The sequence below is a fragment of the Sparus aurata genome, chromosome 6 (assembly GCF_900880675.1).
Source record: "Sparus aurata chromosome 6, fSpaAur1.1, whole genome shotgun sequence".
Classification (NCBI taxonomy): domain Eukaryota; kingdom Metazoa; phylum Chordata; class Actinopteri; order Spariformes; family Sparidae; genus Sparus; species Sparus aurata.
The window spans coordinates 7,966,898-7,992,422 of NC_044192.1; the positions used below are offsets into that span (position 1 = coordinate 7,966,898).

General features: G+C 40.0%; 1 protein-coding gene across 3 annotated transcripts in view; it reads left to right on the forward strand.

The window, feature by feature from the left end:
* Positions 1-525: 525 nt before the first annotated feature.
* arhgef3 (Rho guanine nucleotide exchange factor (GEF) 3) overlaps positions 526-25,525 on the forward strand; it is a 33,786-nt gene continuing 8,786 nt past the window's right edge. The window contains exons 1-4 of one of the 3 annotated variants that reach the window (XM_030419134.1): positions 526-773; positions 3,812-3,890; positions 9,296-9,362; positions 15,969-16,031. In XM_030419134.1, coding sequence (XP_030274994.1) covers positions 752-773; positions 3,812-3,890; positions 9,296-9,362; positions 15,969-16,031 — 231 coding nt within the window. In that variant the 5' untranslated portion in view covers positions 526-751. Of the gene's footprint in view, positions 774-3,811; positions 3,891-9,295; positions 9,363-10,886; positions 11,427-15,968; positions 16,032-25,525 lie in introns of those variants that run through there. The other 2 variants (XM_030419135.1, XM_030419136.1) reach the window with 2 other exon arrangements.

Here is a 25,525-nt window from a genome sequence, read left to right on the forward strand (position 1 = left end):
TACAGTAAGTAATGGCTAAAGTGAGATATTATATACAGAATAAACAGCAGGAAGCATGATGTGAAGACAGTGTGGACACAACAGGTCAGATGTAAATACACGGTAGTAGTATGAATAACTATGGTTATGTGGAGGCATATAGATGTGTATATACAGTCGGCTAGTAAGGAAGTTATAACTGAGCTGGCCTGTGAGGCTGGTAATATTAAAGATAAGGCATAATCACATAATGTGGTTTGATAGTTACGTCAGACTCTAGGGTTATTTTTATTTTATTTTTTGTGAATTATCAGCACTTCTACTTTAAGACACTTTAAGTACTTTTTATTGCTAATATTTTTAAGATTTGTTCTTCAGTGAAAACTTGTTATTTAGTTCTGCTTTAGAGTTTGACGTTGCTGTTTTGAGTTAAGTAAAATTGTTTTTCGGAGTGACCCGTGAGATCCGCGGCTCTTATTCTGAAGGTGCCACCGGAAGAGAGATGGCTGCCCCTCTCTGGAGCTTGTCTGTGAGATGAGAGGAGGATTTTCACTGAAATCACAGCGTCTCGCAGTTTGTTGTTCGGCTCAGTCTTAGGACTGAAGTTTGACTCATTTTCTCAGAGGAAAGAATAAGTTCGTTTTGGACGGACCCGGAAGCGCGCCAGAAGAACGGAAACGTGCTGCGTTGAGTGTTTGTTTGTTTGATCAGCAGCTGATTGTGGATCTGTTGTGGGTCGTTGGGAGGAGCTGCAGCCCGATGCAGGCAGGTGATGGATGTCAGCGGGGTTCAAGGTGAGGAGCTGCGGCGGAACTACTTTTAGTTTACTCATGTTTAATGTGAAAGACAAAAGAGAGAAAGACGAGAGAATACTGGGTGTTTTCTGTGAGAGATGAAGAATGTGAGGAGGGCAGACAGGGAGTTAACTCCTCCACTGCCTGTCTGTCTGTCTGCCTGCCTGTCTGTCTGCTGGATTATAAAAATTTACAGGGGAGAAGTTAAAGTCTGGTCAGTGTGGTAGAGAGACCCTGAAACACACTGTTAAGTAAAGAGAGAGAGAGGAGTGGAGGGCAGAGAAAGAAAGAAAAGAGGTTTTTATGGCTGCACTGTGAGTCACAAGTTTGCCTGAGAGTGACTTATAGTCTGCACACACACACACACACACACACACAGAGTCTTCTGTAAACAGTTTGCCATCATGGCAGCTCGGTGTGGAAAATAATGTTTATTTGTTAGCAGGGGGGCCGTGCAGACACCTTTAGAGGGCCGAGGGGCTCCGAGATGAAGGTTTCTGCTCCTCTTTGTCATTTAGCTTCAGAAGAAAAGCTGCAAATCCAAAAATTTAACAAGCCGGAACCAGAACATGTTTCAAAAGGAGTGCTATGTAGTTTTCGAGAAGAAATTCAAACTCAGACTTTGATATGTACAATTTTTGTGAGGTGATAATATAAACTCAGGAATGTATATTTCTTTTCCATAACTGAATAAACAAGTTGTTCTCACACTGTTTGAAGTTAGAAAGGTGGCAGGGTCCGCCACATATAAACAAAGTAAAACAGTATGAAACTGTGTTGTTCCTTTAGGGCCAGTTTGTTATTCAGTTTGTTAAAAATTAGTTGATAAAGATCTAAAGGTTTGTCCACAAAACTACATACTGCACCTTTGAAAAAGGAAATAAAATTAATCACAAAGGATGTTATTCTGGTCTCCAAAGCAGCAAAACATAATAATAACAATTTATTATTAAACTGTTTAACAGAACCACGTCTGCTACGACCACTTTTAAACGTATATATGTAGAAGTTTAACTCGTCGTTTTCATACATAATGTGCCTTTAAATAGTCGACTACGCTACCATCAAGATAGAGTGAATAAATTAGTTGCCAGCTGGTGTTAACGTTACGTAAGGTAATGTTACGTAATGCGGGTGTTATATTCTTCTTCTTCTCTTAATTAGAGCCAGGAGCTTTATCCCCCAGAAACCCAAATAAAACACAATAAAATATGCCCGGACAAAAAGAGCACTTCAGGGTCAAAAGGTTCTCCACAGCCGTTAAAAGTAGAAACACCTCTTAGAAAAACAAACACATATAAAGTACAGAAGTATGTAGTTTGTCACTGTGAAGCCAGTGTTAGTTTATGTACGACTCTGTAAAGTAATAGTACTGCATCTTTTCATACATCATATGTTTTTTTAGAAGTACGGTGGAGTAAAAAGTAGTTTCCCTCTATTGTAGTATAAAGGAGCAGAGCATGAAGTTCACTCAGAGTTATACTTCACTTCAGGACTTTAGTAAACGTATAACACTATATACTTTATCTACAGGTTGTAGTGCAGTAATAGAAAGAATAACACTAGTACATTATCAGCAGCAGTAAAAACATGTCTGCTCAACATTCAGAAGACTCTGACAAGTTGTTTCATGTCTTAACAACTCAAACACAGTTTTCTGTATTAAGTGTCTTATTAATGGATATTTAGAGATAAACTCTCCTCAGATCAGACTGACAGTCACTGCTTTAACATGCAGGTATGCCACCTGCCTTCAGGCTTGGGGTGATAAAATGTAAGTAATCAGTTACATAACACACGAACACACACGTGTCAGGTTAGTCTCGCGTTTCAGCGTCCTCGGACAGCTGATTGTCAAGAGCACGACTGCAGATTTTTATCAGCGATCAAAGCTCAAAGATCTGTGTGTTCTGTGGCAAATTATGAAAATGTGTTCGTGTGGTTTGTCTGTCCATGTTCTCATTCAACAGGTAGCTCCTGCTGCACCTGATAGTAAAGCCTGAGATAAAAACGATGATTATTCTGTCGACGTGTAGCAGCTACAGCTCCCATCAGGCTCACACAGCACGTCTATTGATAACACTCGTGGGGTCAATCTATTAAGGTTTATGTCACGTTTGAGAAGCTGGAGCCACCATGTATTTGGCATTTTTGTGCAAAACTCACCAAAACAATTAATTAATTATAAAAAAATTATTGCAGATCAGTAACAAGATGGCCGACACAACTAGTTGTTTGAATTGAAAAAAACTAGTGGATTAATTTTTCTTTGTGTGCAAAAAGCTGAAATTTGTTTTACATGTGCGAAAATGTACATTAAACAACACAACACAGATATCACAGTCAAAACAAGATGTTTTAGATAATTCCATTAACATCCAGGAAACAGAGTATCATGACAATGTGGCCGTAGTTGTTGCAGTGTGTCCTGTCAGTCGGTCCTTATCGGCGGCTTTTCGGTTTTCCTGAGCATGTAGAATCGGCTTCAGCGCACGCTGGGGAGGAAAGTCAGTGTGATTGGCTCTTCAGCTACGACAACTGAAAAAGGAAGGAAAAAGCGTCTTGAGCCCGTCGCTGTTGTTTCCACGATCTCACAGCTTTAGCACGGTTTCTTCTTGTTTGGCCTCGACCTCAACTGACATATCCTCGGTTAGAAGTGGCTGTATTAGCGAGACTTTATCACAACAGTACTGAATCTTTCTTTTGAATGATGAATACAGACTATGAATACTAGAACGTACGAGCTAGTTCTGTGGCGGCTGTATTCTTTGCGATGGGTTCAACCGCAGCTTTTTGGTGCCGTTCAGGGGAATATCTGTGTCTTTAGCTGCTCAATGCTTCGCTTTCTTTATCGGCTAATCTGCGACTGTTTGTCTGCAGCGGGTTTGTCAGAGCTTGTTTGATGAAAAGATCTGCTGCTGGAGAAAGAAAATAAAATGCGATATGAACAAAAACTAGATCGTTGGATTCCTTGTTAACATAAAGATTTTAATCGGTGTGGTTTTGAATTTGTGATAAACAGAACAATCTCCCAACAGCTGCAGTCGAGGCTGAATCAGCGCGTCCTCGTGTGAGAGTGATCGGTCGTGATAGCAGTCGAGGAACCGAAGGTGTGAGGTGACTTGAATCGGACGCTGTTGATCTTTGGAGGAATGTGGTTCAGCCGCTGCCGACGGACAATAAAGATGTTGTTCTGCTGCTTTGTTCTGTCACTAATCATCACGTTTCTATGCTGCCCTGCTGGTTCCAGGACGTGTGTGTGTGTGTGTGTGTGTGTGTGTGTGTGTGTGTGTGTGCTTATTAACAGATCTGATCAAGTGTCAGCAGCAGCCCCGGGGGTTGAAAGCGAGAGGGAGGAGAGAGAAAACTTAATTTGTTCAGTTTTTATACTCTTTATTTTTATGTATATATAAATCCAGCAGCTGATTCGTGTGAACTGAACACATTTGGACTCACAGCTGCAGCAGAGATGTTTGTTTAAATGACGGTTGACAGTCTAAGCCTCCGACAGATGTTGTTAATCTGTCCGGAAGTGGAAATTATTCAGCCTCAAAGCACTGAAATTAATGGTGACATGTTCTTGAAAAAGTCACATTAATGTTGGGTTTCCGTCCAACCCTCCGCAGTGTGGATGTGAAAGTACAGTGTGGTGTGACTGAAGCCAGCAGCGATCGCTTATGATCTGTGGTGGAGGAACTATTCAGATCTTTTAATTAAAGGGGAATTCTGATTTTATTTTTAAACCCGGGCTCTGTGTTGACATGTGTTGGCGTGCAAATGACTGCAAGGTAAAAGTTTTAGAGTCTGCCTGCGAAAACTTAATATTCGTGGGAAACTTTGACTGTAAAAACTTTGACCGTAAAAGTGCTTGTTTTTGCCGCTGACTGAAAGTGGTCGTTATACAAAGTGTCTGACAAGATAATGGATATGATCCCTACAGAGAGAGACCGTTCTGTTGAGGAGTAAAAAATTCACTTTGTTTAACCAGGAAACAGCCACGATGTCGCTCTCGCCAAATCCACCAGCCGCCATTTACAGGAACAATCATTTCATTATGGTGAAACACACTTCATTCAAACCCGACTGAAGAAACAAAAACAAGACTCAACAAAAACCATCTCGGTTAGCGTTTTCATTGTTTCCAACAATCACCGGCTCTGGTTTGGTTCAAAATAAACTTAAATCCACCACGTAGACAAAAAGCTGGAGAGGAGCGAGAAGAAGTGCAGAGAAACATCAGAGAAACAGCTCGTAGAAACCACATTTTCACATGTGACATTGTTTTCACATTGTTATTTGACGCTTACAGTCGTACTAATAAACCGTCCATCAGGTGGCACTAATACACAGTCTTACTTAATGATTGCTCGTCTTTTTAAAGGCGCGATTATTACGAATCGGCCACCTGTTGAAATCAAACCTAAAAGAAACAGAAGGCAGCCAATCGCCAGAGTTACTGCTGACTGCTGCTTACTGTTGCTGCCATTAGCTAGTTAGCTCAGTTAGACATGCAGTTAGCGGTCCAGTCTTAGAACTCAGAGCACCAGTGGGAAGAGTTGGTGTTTAAACCACTGGCATGGGAGCTATAGTCCAGTATGGGCTAGCTGGTTAGCATGCTAACTCCAGTGACTTTACGTATACATCACCTGTCTTAACAAGACTACAAAGTGCTTGTACAGATAAAATATAATACTATACAGACAAGTGAAGAGACAACAAACAAACAACTTAGAGTATAAGTCATATTGTAGTGAGTCTCATACTTCTGTCTGATGGAGCAGGTTCAGCTCCGAGCTGAGACTTGTAGGTCTGACCTGAGATCAGCTCATTCAACGAGGGTCAGTGTTTCCTCTGCTGCTTCCTCGACGATGTCATCACGTCATGTTCAGCTTTTTCCACGGCAGGAAATGTTGTTCGTCCCACCTGCCAGGAGGATAAGATGTAGCTCACACGTGACCCATCCATCACATATGTTTCTTTGTTTGGTTGGTGTTTTACATCATAATGACAGAATAATTAAACAGAACACGCTCCACCCGAGATCCAGTTACTCGCTCGTCATGCAACTTCTGATCACATCAGTTGTTCCTGCTGAAAACAGATCTTTAAAAACAGTTCACTAAATTAAAGTTGAAATTTGTTTAAAAACAGTTGGTAATTTCCTCAAAAAGCAGTTTACTGTAGATTTGGTAGCTTAACGAACTTAACCATCAATAATTAATGATACATTTACAGTTGATGTTATAAGCCTTTTAATCATTGGGGACTATTTTCTGTTGTTAGGAACTACTTTCTGTTTGTTGGGAACTACTTTCTGTTTGTTGGGGAATATTTTCTGATGGTTAGGGACTATTTTCTGTTTGTTGGGAACTACTTTCTGTTTGTTGGGAACTATATTCTGTTTGTTAGGAACTGTTTTCTGTTTGTTAGGAACTGTTTTCTGTTTGTTGGGGACTATTTTCTGTTGGTTAGGGACTGTTTTTTTTGCAGTGGATTAATCTACATTTGGTTCTGTAGTGAGTATTTCCAGCAGCAGGACGGTGTGTGTGGGATTGATTCAAAATAAACTGCAGTGTGTGTGTTCGTGGTGATGAAGCAACATGTTACCCAGTGCAACAGAGTGACTCATGGTGTGTTTTAGGTAGTTTTTGGACAACAATGGAGCTCTATGGCACAGAGGAAGAAGATTTATCAGACGTTGATACACAGAAAGATTAATTGTTGTATTTGGTCTGTGAGGTTTGAAAGTTAGAAAGATGCGACGCTCGTCCGCATGTTCATGTTCCGACTCAAGTCCACTCAGTAGTCGTTACTACATTATCACATGTCTTAATTACAGTCTGGGAGACAATCTGTTCAGTTTCACCAAAGTCGGGCTCCTTGTAAGAACTTCTCCTCAGTCTGAACACCAAAACAGAGTTTGGTGTAGATACTGAATGTTTACTGAGAGTAAGACACACACACACACACACACACACACACACACACACACACACACACACACAGACAGAGAGAGATTAAAAACAGATGAGGGGTAAAGATTCAACAAGAAAACAGGGAGAGAGCCTGCAGCCAAACACACCTCTGATCTGGATTGTGTGTGTGTGTGTGTGTGTGTGTATGCACATGTGTGGGGGTAAGTGGGTGTGTGTGTGTGTGTGTGTGGGTGTGTGTGTGTGTGGGCGTGTGTGTGTGTGTGCATCCAGGGTGGGATGATTTGTGCTATTGGAAAAAGCACTGCAACTCCCAGGAACGAATGACTCACACACTTAAACACACACATATTTTAACTTGTAATGTACACTCTCACACACACACACACACACACACACATACACCACACACACACAGGGAGAACAGAGAAGCTTTGATCGGATCAGAAATGCAGAACAGGTTTTGTTTGGTTTTGGGTTTGTTGATAAAATACCATCCACGGCAAGTGCTAGCATGTGTTAGCATGTGTTAGCTTGTGTTAGCTTGTGTTAGCATGTGTTAGCTTGTGTTAGCAAGAGAAACTGAACACTCTTTGGAAACATTTTGTCATGAAATCCTCTATAGACTGGACTCAAATTACATCACAGCACATTGAACTCTGAAGAGGTCGTTGAAGAGTGTGTGTGTGTGTGTGTGTGTATGTGTGTGTGTGTGTGTGTGTGAGTGTGTGTGGGTGTGTGTGTGTGTGTGTGTTTCCTATGGTAGGTGAGGTGACTGAGGGCAGGAAACAGAGCAGGACTGGGTCGCAGCAGCTGTTCGTAAATCCCTCACCGGCTCCTTCCTCCGTTCTCAGCAGCTTTCTAGTTTCAGACTCCTGACTCACTGATCAGGTTGATCTAGTAACACTGAGGGAATGTTTCAGATTCAGATGACTTGAGTAATGTGTTCATGCGTTGCTAGGAAGCGTCCTCATAAACAGTTAGAGTTACGAGTTACTGTTGCACCACGAGCCGTGATACAACCTTCACAATGAACGTTTTAGTCCAAATCATATTTTAAACCTTTCAAACAGATTCTTTCTCAATACGGGTGTGTTCATGTGCTTTATGGTTGATTGGGAAGTAAATGATTAGGAGAGATTAAAGATCTGATTAAGACACTGTTTGTCTGTCATTTATTCTGCATTAATAGTAAAATGCAGACATGTGACTCAAGTCATTTGGTCAACTCCCAAGTAACTTCCAACCCCACCTAGTGTAAGATGGTGCCGCAGAGAGAGAGCCACGTGCTGAGAGCAATGCAGTTTTATATAAAAAAAGAATATTTTGTGTCTTTTGGGCTATGTACACCATGCACCTCACTGCCACAACACTGCTGCACCTTCAATCAATCAATATCAGTACACTTGATCACTTTTTATTGTTATTCTGTGCTTTATTTTACATGTATTATCTTTGCACAACAACAAATTCACCTTTGTTGCCTTTTAGAATCTTTCATTGTATTTGTGTCTCATCTACATACATGTAGAGATAGTGTGTATATATATATATATATATATATATATACATTTTTCTTCTTCTTCTTCTAATTGTTATTATTATATTTCATTAGTGGAGTCTCCAGGCAAAATATAGCAATTAAGAAGTGTACTTGTATAACTGGAATGACAAAAAACATCTTGAATCTTGAATCTTGTACTTTTACTCCACTACATTGACGTGATATCTTTAGTTACAGGTTACTTTGCAGATGACATGCTGCATCAGAGCTCAAGTAGCCATAGTGAATTATTTTATCAGCAACTGATTAGATTAAACACTTGAAAGCTGCTTAAAAATGCTGAATACTGGACCGATAATCAGGCTGATTATCGTTGGTCTCCTGGTAAAAACATTTGGAATATAACTATAATCTACATTTACTACTTTTGATGCAGAAAACTACTTTAGATTCTGAAGTACATTTAACATCAGATACTTTAATTCAAGTACTATTTGTGTGAGTGACTTTCACTTTCAAGTAGTATTTTAACACAATTCATTAGACTTTTACTCAGGTATGACTTTTAGCTACTGGGTGTAAATATTTAGACACAGCTGATCTCTACAGCGTGGAGATGTGGTGCAGCTGGCTCCACGACATCTCTGTGTGTCTGTCTGTACCAGCTGTTCTCAGATCAGGGTTTGTGTGTGTGTGTGTGTGATGATGTAATGTTTCTGGGCTGAACGAGTGATTATGACCTCAGATATTTTTGACCTCTGTCTGTGTCTTTTGTCTGTGTCTCTGTGTTTCCTCTGCGTCTGCCTCGCTCGCTGCCCTGGTGTCCAAGAAATCTTTCAAATAAAAATAAACTTTCTGACTCTGTTTACATGTACAGACTAAAAGTGACCAGCAGGAGGCGCTCTAGTCACACTCGAACTTACATTAGCAGCAGTTCCACACATGGAAGATGAGCTTGTTTGCTCACTGCAGCGTTTTTGCCTCCCTCTGTTGGATTTATACACCTTAAAGGATTTGATCTCTGTGTGAAGGAGGAGTGAACACTGATGAACTCATTTTTTCTTCTTCTCTCTCATCTCCTTCAGGTCGAAGCTGCAGAAGAAGACGTCCTCCTTCTCTCTTCTCTCTCCTGACGGCTGGTCCCTCAGAGGGGTGAGAGCAAATCTGATTTATTACTGTTCACTGACACCTGGACGCCTGAATGAGACATAAAGCACAACAAAGGTTCAGATAATAAAGGATGAGATCACATCCCAAAGGAGAAAAGAAGAAGCTGATTGTCTGTGATTAAGTTTAAATGCCATGTGAAACAGCCAAGATGGCAAATAAGTGAATGTTTCAAAGCCAGAATTTCTTTGACAAACGTGAAACTAATTTTTAGCTTCATTGTCATTCTTAAAAAAGATTATCTGCTTTCTTTCTGACATGAGATTAACAGAAACAACCTCAGTTTGTGTTTTAAGGGGGGAAAGATTCATCCTCAGAGAACCATGAATGTCTGTAAAAGTTCAATCCATCCTGCAGTTATTAAGATATTTCAGTCAGGACCAAAGCGGTGGACCGGCTCATGACATTGCTTTCCACAGAGCTCACAGCTGGCAGGCCAATGAAAAATGTACAAAATAAAAGATATGGTGCCGTTTAAGATTCCTCTAGCAAATTAGTTGGATATGAAAATAACCTGCTTTGTCTCTATTCACAGTTGTGTGTATGTCTGAAAGTTCCTGTATCCTGAAACATTAGTCAAGTCTATGTCTAATTAGTCCAGTAGAGTGGTGCAGTTTTTAGTCCTAAAACCCTGAAATCAGTTGACATTTTTGCTCTTCCAATTCCCTCATCTCAAGTCAATCGTTTTCTTAAATTGGTTTTCAGTTAAATGCCTGAAATAAGGTCTGTGGTTGCGACAGGCTTAAGATATTTACACGTTTTGTTCTGCAACATAAAATACACAATTGAATGTCCCACAACATGATTATAAATCTCTTATGTGTCTTATAAACGGCGGTCGCTAACGAGTGTCTAAATGAGACTACAGAGGTTGTCGGGGACATTAAACGTCATCACAGCGAACAGGAGACTCATCTAGTCACAAGTCCGTCTTTACAGGCCGACTTTAGCTCAAAATTATTCAAACTCTGACTTTACAACTGGTACGCTGATCAGCTTAGACACTTAGTGGTGGCGACGTTCAAACTTCAGCTTTTTATTTGTAGCGATTTAATTAATGCATCGAAAATCACAAAGGTGGTGTTCATCCGTCATGAACATCTTTCTCATCCTATTAAACTACAGAATGCACCTTTAATGCATCAGTCAGAATAATCCAATGATATAATAATTAATAGGGAAATTTCTTTTTTGCATTGAGTACTTTTGCTACTACATTTACTAATTATCTTTTCCATGTTTCCTTATGAGTATTTTCACATTGTGGTATTTTTACTCATGTAAAGGAACTTGAGTGCTTCACCCTCCAACACAGATGTGACATGAGCTCGTCACTTTTCATCAGATGTTGTTGGAGTTTTCCCGTACCACGATTTTTATAAACCAAAATTCTTTTGTCTCCGTCGCTGGTGTCTCCGTGTCTCCTCTAGCTCCTAATTATAGATGGCCAGTTTCCCCCGACGACCGTCACTTCCTGTTTGTCCAATGGGAACTGAGTGGACCCACACACACACACACACACACACACACATTGTGAGGTGTTCCTGTTCTTGAGGGGTCTGTAGATCCACTCAGAGACGAGAGGAGAAAGGAGCCGCTGAGGAGGTTTTTTAGACTGCGACTTGTGTTGGTGGAGGAGGAGAAGAAGAGAGGAGGGCAGGGAGCAGAAGGAGGAGACGAAGAGGAGGGAGAGAAAAGAGGAGAGACAAGTGCATTTAAAATCTGACAGGAGGAGGAGAGGTGGCTCCTGGAGAGACAGACTGGAGGAGGAAGAGAAGAAGAGGAGGAGGAGGTGAAGAAGAGGAAAGAAAAAGAGGAGAGTAGCAATGTGACTGTGAAGGAGGTGATTCAAAGGAGGAGAAGCGGTCACAGTTGCCGTGTGAGGAGGAGAAAAGAAAAGGAGAGCTGATGTGATCTGGAGGAAGGAGAGGAGAAGAAGAGGAGGAAGAGGAGCAGCAGATGACTGTGTGCACAGACAGTTAATTGACTTGTGTTTGAGGAGCAGATCAGATCTTGATGATGGGCTGCTGTCTGTTTGTTTACTATCGGGTGAGTCCTCTAACGTATCCCAGAATGCCTTTCACAGGTTGCCAGGTTTATGCACATGTTGCAGGGTCGATTGTACAGATGAGACTCTGCAGAACAGTCGTCTTCTTGTTGTTCATGTGTTTGTAGCTTCATGTTTTATTTGCATGAAGTGAGGGGAACTGAGCGCGTTACAGTGTTTTCGTTAATGACCTCCACCTCCATCAGGCGACGTGCATTGACCACATCTAAGGTCCTGTTGATGTATGTGTCCACTGACGTTGTCACAAGATATTTAGATACTGTAATCCCATGTCTTGAAAATAGGGACATTATCGATTAATTAGTCCTTGAAAAAAATGTGTGCATCGACAATCAGAGAGCGCCACAAATGCATCAGGAAGGAGCTTGTTACAGATTACTGATACTCTCTTATCAAATATATATCAAGAATGAAATAAAAGATACTGAGATGTGAAAATGTAATTCACTAAAAAATACAGAAAGACATTCTGTACATACGTGATGGATTCTGTTGGGCTTGTTGTTAAACAGTGATAGACGGGAGCTCTGCAATTAAAATGTCTTATTTGCGTTATTTAGTTTATAATTTTATTAACTTGGAGTTTATTTAATGCAAATGTAGCCCGCTCTGATTTTGCATCCTAAATAGATTGAAAGAAACGTCCAACATATTCCATATGTTATTAATGATTAACCGATAATCGATTGTTAAGGCAGCTGACTGTCAAGTAATTGCCTAAAACTTACCTCCCTAGTTTAAAATGCTATTGGAGAAAAAAAGAAAGATCTATAATCAGATGTTTTATTCAAAGGCTGCACAGATATTAACATTAATACAAATGATGGTGTGTTTCCGCTCACCTCTCTGTACCAGCGCCGTGTGCAGGCTGATCATTTTGAAAAACAAAAACAAAAAATTATGTTTTCCAAGTGTCACTACTTTTATATTCATAATGATTGACGTTTAAAATTCTAGTATCATGACAATCTTTATGTCAGTGTACATATTGCGCACACAGTGTGATGCACTGCAGTAATTAAATTGTTCACTGTGATTTTCTGATGGTTGCAGACACAGGCGCTGTACACTGGTGACAGAGTTAACAGCTACATAAGAATAATTAGATGTTATCCAGCAATGTGCAGACCACCTCACAGTATTCATCAGAACAAATAAAAAACAAAAGATGTAAAAACTGTAACAAAACCACCACTGAGAGTGTGAACTTCAGCTGTAAAAGGTTTGATCACATTATGAGAGCGCAGGAATAATTGATCTTCACATCATTAAACCAAAGTGTGCAGACGTATCTACATATTACTGTAATGTAAGTGTTTTAATAAACTATTACTACTGAAAAAAGATACAACAACAAAAATGACTATAGGGTTTATAACTGGTTTCTGCACAGACGGTGTGAATGTGACATGATCTTTGTTTTTTAATTGACATAATCTCCTCCTCAAACTACAGATTGTATCATTTACAGTCTGTGTCCCCTGATACAGGTTTGCACGCTGAAGGTTAAACTCCCTTTAAAAGTCTTATAACGTATAAATTTGTGAGCTTCACAGCTGCTGGATGGACTCTGGCTAGGTGTTTCCCTCTGTTCCCAGTATTTATGCTAAGCTAAGCCCACTCTCCTGACTGGAGCATCATATTTATTGTTCAGATAAAGAATGATGTCCATCGTATCCTTTGATTTACACAAGTGTATTTTATATGTATATAAAATATCTAACTCTTCATTAAAAGTCAAAATAATTTGGACATCAGTTTACATCAACACATATTTCAGTGATGAGACTTCAGGTAGTCCTGATGTTTACAGGATGACCTTATATGGTCTGAAGGTCCTGACTCCTCCTCCTGTTTGTTTCCATAGTGACAGTGAGTTAAAGGTAAAGTGTGCCAGGTTATATAACGTCCGGCCAGCAACAAAGTCTCAACACAATACTGAACAAACAGCACACTTCCTCCTATTGTTACACTCCAACATCGACCCCAACATCCTCCTCCTCCTCCTCCTCCTCCTCCTCCTCCTCCTCATCCACCTCCTCCTCCTCCTTCTCTTCCCCTTGCCTCCCTTTTCCTCCTCCAATCTCTTTCAACCTCCTCTCTCTCCCCTCACCTATCCTCCGCCTTCTTTCTCTCCTCATCTCATCACCTTGCCTCCTTTCCTTTCCTCTCCTCTTCTGTTCTCCTTATGTCCCCTTCTTTTTCATTGCTCCTTCCTCTCTTCACCCTCTCCTCTCTCTTTACCTAATCTCGCCTCCCACCTTCTTTCATTACCCCTCATATCCTGCCTCCTTTTTCTCCTGCTGTCCTCCCTTTCCTCCTCTTATCTTTTCAACCGTTTTCCTCTTCTCCCCTCTTTCCTCCTTCTTCCCTCTCCTCCTTATTCATGTCCTCATCTTACCTCACTTTACCCTTCCTCTCCTCCTCTCCCCTCCTTCTTCCATGATCCTGCCTTCCTCCTTACTCCTCTTGTCCCTTCGCTCCTCTCTTATTCTCTTCTTCCCTCCTCTTGATTGGATTACAAGGATTGGATAAAGGTCGTTTCGCCTTCTTCTGTAATGCCCCTTCATCTCCTCTGCTCCTCCTCCTCTTCCTCTTCCTCCTCTTCTCACACATACAGCTGTTTGTCCTCAGTGACCCGGTCCGTCAGGTGTTTGTGTGATTGCTTCCTGTTTTTGTTGTCATGGCAGCGAACAGGAACTGTATGTAGAACAGCACCTGTGCAGCTTCACGCCAGATGAACGGTGTTCCACATCGTACCGTCCTCATAAAAATCTAAATGTAATCAATAAATATCGTCAGTATTGATACTGATACCAGCTCTGCCACACACACACACACACACACACACACACACACACACACACACACAAGCTCAGAGGTAAATTAACTTACATGGTACACAAGCTTTGTTTATTTAATCTTTTATTTAAAAAATAAATAAATAAATTCCGTCAATGTTTTGACTATTTTTCCTCGTGGTATTGGACATGGAATTGATTATTTGATATATAAGATTATAATTACAGCTCAAAATATGTATTATTAATATGGTGTTATTAATCCGACTACTGTTAATCTCCTGACCAGTGATACGACCTCGTCCTCAGCACAATCACACAGTGAGCAGGAGACAGTGGGTCTGTTAACACACATATTAATATTAGGAATGATTAATTGTAATTTATGTAAAAAGGTCATAATGTGTTCAGTGACTGAACTGTAAAATGTGCGGAAACCACTAACAACGAGTTTACAGTCAAACATTTATCGTCTACTTTAAAGACGAAGACAACAACAAGACACTACGGTGACATTACACAAAGACAAAGAGGTTCTGGTTCTCTTTGAGCCCGGTGCTAATGGAGATGTGTTCAGCAACACAATAGAGCATGCAGCTGAGGTCCGGGCCGGGACCGGGTCCAGGTTTTAGTTTTTTTACGTTCTTAGCTGAGTGAAGGAAGCTTCATCCTTTCTTTAAAGGAGTCTTGAGACGGGGAGGTGCCGTGTGATGTCATCAGAGGTGACGTCACTCCTCACCTGTGTCCCTCTCAGCTTCTCAATGATGCCAAATATCAAATACATAAATTACCAAGATTGTTCTTCTTCTCCTGGATGAGGACGACTGTAGTGTGTGTTAACAGACCGGTGTGTCGTGAGCATCTGCACAGACCACGGCACCCTGAGTTTATCAGATTGGTCGAAGCTCTGCCCTGCAAATAAACTGTCTTTCCATTTGGTCTTTGGTTCTTTGATGTCCTAGAGACGATGTCCTGGTGTGTTTCGAGTCATTTTCAGACTCTCAGAGTGTCCTAAAGACACAAAGATCATATGATTCATGGACCACTTTCCTTCCAAAAGACGTTGTCCTTCTTTATTTCTGTCACAGTACAGTGCTGCTGTAATGGCACGTAGTTGACACACGTACAAATGATATCATCAAACTGTTTTTCAGACTTTGATACGACAGCTGACACGAATAAACTTGTTATCTTTTTGTCTGCTGACTTTTGAGAGAAAGGAATTTTTCTTTTTAGTCTTTGTAATATTTTGAGTGGCAGCAGAGCATGTGGCCATGTAGAATAATTTTGCTGATGATCAGATCTCAAAAACATGTACCCTCTCATTAACAGGTGACATTTATCAAGCTGAAACAAGCAATTAATGATGAGTTTGTCCTGTTAAGAGAGTTTGGTGAATCAGACTTGGAGCTCTCAAAATAAAACAAACGAGATGTTGAGGATAGAAATATGAAAATTATGACATTCACTAAAATCCTTGATTGCTGTTGATATGTTGAAATTATTTTATAGTCCTTTTACTCAGGATACTTGAATATGTTTAGCTGCTAATAAGCTGGACAAACCAATCTGTAACCAAAGCACTGAGCTGAAAGCTGCACAGAGCTGTTAACAAACTGTCAGTGCAACACTAACTAAACTCTCACACTTTGATCCAGCGACAATTACTGGACCTTCTTAAAGATAAACATACTAAACATTGCCGTGTTTTGTGTGTTGCAGAAGAAGAGGAAGCAGACCAGCAGGGATGCCGACTCCCTCAGCCTGTGCAGTCTGGACATCAACGTAAGTTCAGCTCCTCTAAACTCAACTTCTAACTGTTGTGGCTGAAAAATGGTGAGACGTGTCGGAAAAAAGCTTTATTGTCCTCATAAGCTGTTGACTTTTACTCCAACAAGTCAGATTACTTCCTGATTCAGTGTGTTCACACCTTTGAAATCTGACTTAAATTTAGAAAAAGGGAATTTCCCCTATGTGTGTGTGTCCTGTCTGCTGCGCTGCCTCACAGGAAGTGATGCGTCTCTGCCGGGTCTCTCCGTGTTGTCATATGAAGTGTGACTGCAAAAAAAACAGGTCCGGTGTGTCGGACTGATGGTCACGAATATAATATAACATTCAAAATCACGTTCTCATTAGTGTCCAATCACTTGAGACTAAGAATTTGTTACCTAATGAGTCTTTTTATATCGACAGAGGGAGCTGGTCCTCTCTGAGTCCACGCTGTGCTACAGAAGCCCAGAACAGACAAACCAAACACTGGCTCCTGTTTGATATGAGGATGTGTTGATATTAGATTAGACCTGATTGATTTAAAGGGACTGTTGGGCCGCGGTGGAGTTATGCACTCTACTGAGCACCACTCTAGTTTGAAAGGTCTTAAACTTGAGTCGTTTACCTCCATGTTCTCTTGCTAGTCTTCTTCTTCTTCACTTGTCTTCGCTGGTGCATTGTGACGTTTTTGTTGGTGAGCTGGTGTGAAACCATTGGCAGGAATGTGTATTTCTGAAGGATTAAATTCATCTTTCACTTTATGATTCTCTTTATTACATTTTCCAAGTTATAAACTAAGGAAATATTCCAGAATATATATGTACGTATACTGTATGTCAACACACACAGGACAAGGATACGTCTATCCGCAGAAATCTGGCTTTCCCACCTCTGCAGCCTGCAACAAAAATAGTTTGAATGTAAAATATGAAACGACAGGAATTACAACACAAAAAGAAAACTACTGCTCAAAATAATACATTGAAACCACTCAGGATCTTAATCTGACACTATTAGCACCAACTTTATATGTCAGAAATACGATACAGACGGTGTCCATATTTTACTAAAAGTTAGCTAGTTCAATTGAATATTCTCGTTCTAAATCATTATCAACCTCCTGGATCGTCTTTTAAATAGAACAAACGACGGGCAAACAGTCATCCGAATGCATTGTTACTATTCGTAGACGAGGGGATTCATGAACTTTGCACTTTATTCTCTTCAACTCTGAAGGTTGGTTATTGTATGTTTGGACCCTCGTGGGCCCTCGGCCCTCGTCTGGGGCCCCTCCTCGTGTACTGTGTCTGTATTTTTAGCGCTCTGCCAGCAGCCCGTTCCTTCCCGGGCGTTTCCCCTCCCTGCTCGGTCTAACACAGGATGTCCACCCTGTTCGATACACTCCAGTGCGACAAACACACCATCAGTCTTATTCTGCTGCGGCCAGCGGCGGCAGTCAGTCAACCTGGAGTAAATTACAGTCTATTGTTTAGTGCTGTTGGTCCCTGCAGCTCAGTGAGTCATATTGTGCTCTTACTGAAAATTGAGGACCTGGGGAGCGTTACTTGATTTAAAGGTCAAAGGTTGTGACAGGAGTTTAGATGTTGTATCAATAGTGTTAACTTCAGGAGGAGCGCCGTGTTTATCTGGACTGGAGATGAATAAAATCAAAGGTTACATTTTGTTTTGTACGTCAAGAATTTACCAGTAATTTCATGAGACGTTTTAAAGAACTTTATGATTTTGCTGAAACTTCTGAGTTATTTTGTTCGAGTTATTTGTTTAGAGTTTATAAGAAGTTGTTGATTTCTAGAGAACATTACTTCCCTCATGGATAAAACCTCATTATCCATACACGCTCCACTTTAATGGGCACATTTGTACAATCTGATGTATTCCGATGTTTTTGACACTGACAATCAATTATATGTTTAATGATATTGAGGTCATTGTTGTTCTGGGGGCGACAGGGGGCAGCTCCGTATGAGGCAGCCAGGAGCCGTCAGGGGTTAAGTGCTTTGCTCAAGGGCGTCTCAGCGGTTTCTTGGTCCATAATAGACTCTGGGCAACCCTCTAGTCCCCAAGCCAAATCCCTATGGACAGAGTACCAGCTGGAAATCACACTAAGAATACATTTTTAAAATCTTGCAATGTATTTACAGGGGATTTTGGGAAGCAAAGGGAACTTTTAAAACAAAGAGATACCAAATAAAACAAATAAACAGAATGAATTAATGATATGAAATAAAACATTTCACTGGGGTGTAAATAAAATGGTTAAAGGAGTTTTACTGTCATTTTGAGCCTCATCTCATTTACTGTTGAGGTCTGTGTTTGACACCAGAGTGATTATAGATGTTTTCACTGGTTAATTAAAATCTGCTGAGCCCCTCAGGCTCACATGGGTGATCAACACTTATTGATGTGGTTTCGTAAAGCGAGGCCACGGATCATCAAACTGTGAGGAGGGACGTGTTTCCTTCTGCCATCTTTTAACAACAACAACAATGAACACTGATGAGACTGTCAGAATAAAAGCAGACAATTTTTTTTTTTTTTATTGAATGGTTTGAAAGAAATTTGATTTCATTTCCACCTCTTGAAATAAGTAATGCACCACAGAAGGTTTTCTTTTTTCATCATCGAGGCTTTTTGTTCTTTTAGTTCAGTTCTTTTATTATCTGGTTTACGTTGACACATCTTGGTCACGACATTCAACTAAAAAACTGAAATGTAAAAGAGATGCAGTGTCAGAGTTTCTGCTACGTATGAGGCTCACATGACTGATCAACACTTATTGATGTGGTTTCGTAAAGCGAGGCCACGGATCATCAAACAGTGAGGAGGGACGTGTTTCCTTCTGCCATCTTTTAACAACAACAACAACGAACACTGATGAGACTGTCAGAATAAAAGCAGACCATTTTATTTTATTGAATGGTTTGAAAGAAATTTGATTTCATTTCAACCTCTTGAAATAAGTAATGCACCACAGAAGGTTTTCTTTTTTCATCATCGAGGCTTTTTGTCCTTTTAGTTCAGTTCTTTTATTATCTGGTTTACGTTGACACATCTTGGTCACGACATTCAACTAAAAAATTGAAATGTAAAAGAGATGCAGAGTGTCAGAGTTTCTACTACATATGAGGCTCACATGGCTGATCAACACTTATTGTTGTGGTTTCGTAAAGCGAGGCCACGGATCATCAAACAGTGAGGAGGGACGTGTTTCCTTCTGCCATCTTTTAACAACAACAACAAGACTAAAAATAAGACCGTCAGAATAAAAGCAGACCATTTTATTTTATTGAATGGTTTGAAAGAAATTTGATTTCATTTCAACCTCTTGAAATAAGTAATGCACCGCAGAAGGTTTTCTTTTTTCATCATCGAGGCTTTTTGTCCTTTTAGTTCAGTTCTTTTATTATCTGGTTTACGTTGACACATCTTGGTCACGACATTCAACTAAAAAATTGAAACGCAAAGAGATGCAGTGTGTCAGAGTTTCTACTACGTATGAGGCTCACATGACTGATCAACACTTATTGATGTGGTTTCGTAAAGCGAGGCCACGGATCATCAAACTGTGAGGAGGGACGTGTTTCCTTCTGCCATCTTTTAACAACAACAACAAGACTAAAAATAAGACCGTCAGAATAAAAGCAGACCATTTTATTTTCTTGAATGATTTGAAAGAAATTTGATTTCATTTCAACCTCTTGAAATAAGTAATGCACCGCAGAAGGTTTTCTTTTTTCATCATCAAGGCTTTTCGTCCTTTAAGTTCTGTTCTTTTATTATCTGGTTTACGTTGACACATCTTAGTCACGACATTCAACTAAAAAATTGAAACGCAAAGAGATGCAGAGTGTCAGAGTTTCTGCTACGTACGGATCCTTGAATGTAACACACAATGCAGAGAGTATTCTGGCGATGGGGTTGTTGAAGACGTCTCTCTTTTTGTACATGCGATGTGTCAGAGTACAGACGAAATGAGGCGGCTCCGTCTGACTCAGTGGAGACAGCTGAATCTGTTCTCGGATCAGTCGGTGACTTTTCCTCCTCGCTGGGTGTCGTCGACCCAACTGGCCCATTTACGGACAATGGAGCTGAGTCAGAGCGGGAAGCTTTTGTTAGCCTAGCGTGAGGTCTGTCTCATGTCATGTCAGAGGTCAGAGATGATGCTCCAACTCTGAAACCAGTCACGGCTTTCAAGGGAAACCATGGCAACGTTTCTAAATATGACACAATGATCAGTATTGTTCTGATGCTCGGTTACCTACAGCTGATCCAGGGCGTGTGTGTGTGTTGTGTGTGTGTGTGTGTGTGTGTGTGTGTTTGACATTCATTTCCTGCAGACTTCTCTTGATTTATTGAGCCATTGTTTGTGTCTTGTAAATCAAATAAAATAGATATTCAGTTGAGTCCGTTCGAGAAGCTGGAAGCAGAAAACAATGAAAGTTTTTCCCCTGAACCCCAAACGATGAATCGATAATAAAAAAAACAGTTGCTGATTAATTTTCTGGCGAACAGCTGATCATGTCCGCGCCTTCTCCACTACTATCATAAAAAAACAACTTTTTAAAAATAGAATACAATGTTGTTCTACCTACAATGTTGCTCAGATGTTTACCACTTCACCATATGAGGAATACAAGTACACTAACACACAAACAAACACACACACACACACACACACACACACACACACACACACACACACACAGTAATTATGTTAAAACTACAGGAGAATCAGGGCAGAGCTTTGGCTGCCTGCAGGCTTCTCTCTGTCTGCAGTAATTAAAGTTCAGATTGATATTGACGGATGTTGACCTGAACGGCCCGACCAGCACCAGTATCTCCAGAATCAGCGCTCGTCACGGCCCACATCATGTCAGTGTGTGTGTTCAGGTTATGATTGTATAATTAAGATGATAAACTGTTTAGAACAGGTGCAGTTTTGGGGACTTGTGCAGTTATATTATATGTATTATTTTCTTTTTGTAGCTGCTTTGTTTATGTCAACTTTACAACATTTTCGAGCGAAAATATAGTTTTTCTTTCTTCACGACATTAAAACTTTATCTGCAAAATTATTTTAAAAAGTATTTAACTTTGGTTTTCAAAACATTTTACAAACCACACGAGGTTGTGTTTTTTTTTATCGTCAAAACTTTTTGTCCTCACAATTAAGTACTTTAATTATCAGAATCAGAAATTCCTTTATTGGTCCCACAAAAGGGGGAATTTGTGCGTCAGAGCAGCCAAAGGACAGTTTAATATAACAATAAACCATAATGATATAAAAGGTAAGAAGAAGAGCCAGAGCAGAAATAGAAAATAGAACTGTGTATATATATAATATGTACAAAATTAAACAGTGTAATTTTGAATAGTGTGGGCAGTGTATTGTTATTAATAAATAATCAAATTTAGTGTGAAAATTAGTTGCAAAGGTGCAAACCAAATTGAGTAATAAGTTATATATACAAAACTCAAAGTCAGAAGAAGTTGACTTAATAACTCAGAATTACACTGTATACATAGATAATAGTCACACATAACAACTTAATGACTGAACAAAAATCTTGCAGCTTTCGCATCATTTTTTTGATGCGTCAGGACTTTTCCAGCCATGTTTATGGCAACAAAACCATAATGAAAAAGAAAACCTCATGTGTGTTTTTTTTTATATAATTTTATGAAAATACTGAGAAAAAAGTAATTTTGCATATAAAGTTTAGTCCTCCAGTGCATGTCATGAAGAAAAAACACTTTATTTCCCTCAAACATGTCGTGAAGGGCACATAAACAACAATCATCAATAACAATAGGATAAATAAAGAGCTAAAAATAAAATAGAAATGATTAAAAGTAGGTTAAACTATAAAAGTAAAGAAAAATTCTGTTCACGAGAATCTGTTTATAATTATGATGATTACTATCATGATCAATACTCTTGCTATTATTTATATTATATAGCATTTTAACATAAGAAGGGCAGAATGAATATAGCATCTTTTTCAATGGAGTTTGGTCTGACATTGTTTTGATGAGGCAAATTAAACCTAGTTAATGTCTCATGTTTTGAGATTTCAACCTCTGTTGCCTCTGTTGTTTTTACTAATTACTATTTTATTACCTAATTTCTTTTCTTGATAACTCAGTTTTCTTTCTCATATCCAGTTAGTTTTTACGTCGATGTCCTCCATTTGTTTTGTCACAGCGTTTGGAGTTCATACTTGAGCGTCTTGTTTTGGAATTATATTCTTCATGACGTTGTTGTCTGATCTAAACACTCAACACTCTGATGATCGCTGGATTTAAAGCTGTGTTGACCTCGTGGGATCATCTCTGCCGGAAAAAATACTTTTTCTTCAGGTGATCTCTAGTTTTCTGGTTAACAAGAGAAAAGCCAACAATGTGTTTTCTCAGAGGAAGATCTATCAGACATCAGATAATTCATTGTTGATGTTGCTGTCATCATGGGATTTGCTGACAATAAGAAATGTTCAACATCTAATTGTCTACGGAAAAAGATCCGAACACTTATTACATCACAAATGAAAGAAAAACAGACACTTTTTAAAAAAAATAAGAGGGAAAGAAAGGAAGGAAGTGAAATGAGTGAGTGGGTGAGCGAGCTGTGAGTCAGAGAGAGAGAGAGAGAGAGAGAGAGAGAGAGAGAGAGAGAGAGAGAGAGAGAGGCGAGCTGTGTGTTTTCAGACAGAGTCAGCAGGCGGTCGAGTCCACAACCATCACTGAGCGTCAGAGAGCTTCAACAGATTTTTAATAGAGAAGAAACCTGGAGTAAAAGATCCAGAAGGTCTAAACCTGTCTGAACTCCGGACTGGACTCTACACACTCTCTGGATCCTCCGTCGGTACTGATTTGGATCCAGATTCCTCCTGACGATCATCTGACAGCATCAGGCATTTTCAGGACACCAGACTAGAACCAAACTCCTCCTGGATGTTCTTCTTGGATACTAAAAGCACCGAAGACGCTCTTAAAGTGTTTTTCAGCATCAAACCGTTTGTAGCCACTTCACGGTTTCTCCCGACACTTACTGGACCCTCTACCGATACCTGACTCATCCCAGACACTCTGCTGCACTTTCGTTCTTTGGATCAGACTATTTCCAGAGTCCAGATCCTGTGCTGGGTTTTGTGGTGAGCAGTATGGTGGTGGGGCAGAGGCCCCTCTGCCTGCTGGTACACCAGTTCAAGTCTGGATGCTCAGTGGAGTTCATCACAGGGAACAACAACATGGGGAAACAGGTGGAGGTGAGATTCTGCTCGGTAAACATAAATCTGATCCCTCTGTGAATTATTCAGTTGTCTTTATTGATGTTGTATTTTCATCAGAGAGTAACTTCTGTATTTTTCATCCTGGATCGTCTTCATGTTTTTGTGTCTGACCAGAGATAGAGATCTTTTTGTGAGCAAGTAAGAGGCTTTTTAAACAGCTGCTCAAAAGAAGTAGTTTGTAGAAAAAGTAATTTTATCATCGTAAAACACACACTTGAAGCTTTCTTTCCAATTATTCTAACATGAAATACACTCTTAATTCACTGCCTCATGTGAAAATCACCCTGGCTGCCCTCTAGCTCTTCCTTTCTCTCGATTTATTTTAAATTAATTATATTACTACAACATTAAAGGGGCACTATGTAGTTTCAATATTTTTATAAATAATAATACAAACCAATAAAAAATAAATGTGTCCATAACTGAATAAACAAATTGTTCTCAGAGGACAATAAGGTCCCCAGAACACTGTTTTTGGAGCTAGAAAGGTGGCAGGGTCCGCCACATATAAACAAACTATAACTGTTTGAAATTGTGTCATACTTTAAGGTCACTTTGCTTATTCAGTTTATTCAGTGAAAAGAAAACAAAGAGAGTTTTTTTTTAGTTTGTTTAGACATTAAAAAATCAGTCAATGAAGATTTTTTTCTCTTCTGATTAAAATTTCATCCCCAAAAACTACATAAGGCACCTTTAATTGTATTACTAAAGACTATGTGGCATTAAGGGAGTTCTTTCAGACTGTGGGTTTCTCTCTTCTCTGACCCACATGACATCGGGGGTGCTAGTAAAAAAAGATTCTGCTTCGGGATTCAAAACAACTAAAGCTGCTTTTTGTCCTCAGGGATTGTTTTCCTCAGCTTGAATAATAAAAACAGTGATGTGGCGGACGTCATGCTCAGTTATGTGAGAATAACTGAGAGAACATCATGCTTTCAGTCTTCAGCTGTCCTCTGACCTCTGTTCTCCGCTCTCCTCCCACCAAAAGTCGCACCCACAACACAACGTTATACTCACTCATAAATACCAGCCAGCTGAAAACACCAGATTTTTTTTCTGTAAAGATCCATGCATTATTCTGTGAGTAATTATTGAAAATGTGTGTTAGAGAAAGTGAGATTCCTGGAACTGTCCCTTTATCCAGAACTACACCAAACGTCAATGGGGTCTATCCTGGGTCGAGACCCGGCCTCCGTCCAGGTTTCGTGGATATCCGTTCAGTAGTTTTTGTGTAATCCTGCCAACAAACCAACAACACGACCAACGAGCAAACAGACACAAGTGTGTATCATAACCTTGGTGGTGGAGGTTATTACCATAGATGACCAGAAGAACTACATACCAGATGCAAAGACATGAACATTCAAACCAGTGAGAACTGCTCGTCCAGCATGTACGCCGTAAAAGTTTTCTGGCTTCCGCTTTTACTTCCTGGTTATGCCCAAAGAATCTAAAAAAGAACGAAGAGTCATTAAATCACCGAATCTCTCTCTGGTGCCAGACGGTGGTGACAGCTGTATTGAAGTCAATGGGAGAAACACACTAAAATCAAACTTATCTATTCATCTTCTGATGAAGAAATGCATCCAGGAAGTGAAAGAACACACCTCTCAGAGAGACGGTTAACTGCTGATTTCCCCCTTTGCAAATGATTGACAAGGCTGTTACTGTTTTGATCAAATGAGGCACGACTGCTTTCCACTGATGAGGCTGCAATTACACCACGAACAGAAGCCAGAACAGAAGCTTATACAGTTCTTCAAAGATGTTTAGTGGTCCCCATGTTTTTTGTAAGACACACAAGCTCGTTCTTTTGTAGATACTTTTCTCTTTATACACAGAAAAGGAAGAACTTGTTTTGGTATCGGCAGATATCCACATTCACGTATCAGAATTTGATTAGAACAGTCTAGTTTTCTTTTCAACACACCCTACAAATGATTATGATATTAGGACCTACATTATTCACAGTCGCACCCACCTCCAGTCTGTTCAGACTCCAGAGTACCTGCAGTTTACCGACTCTGAACTCCTGCAACAGCCGACATGACTCATGTTTCAAGCCTCATGTTTTAACTGTAACACCCATGTTGTTATGCCTTGTTTTATTACCCCAACATTGTTAAAAGGGTGCGTCCCGATCATAGTTCAGTTATAAAATCTCTCCCGACAGCGCTGTCGTCTGCAGAGTCGTGAACA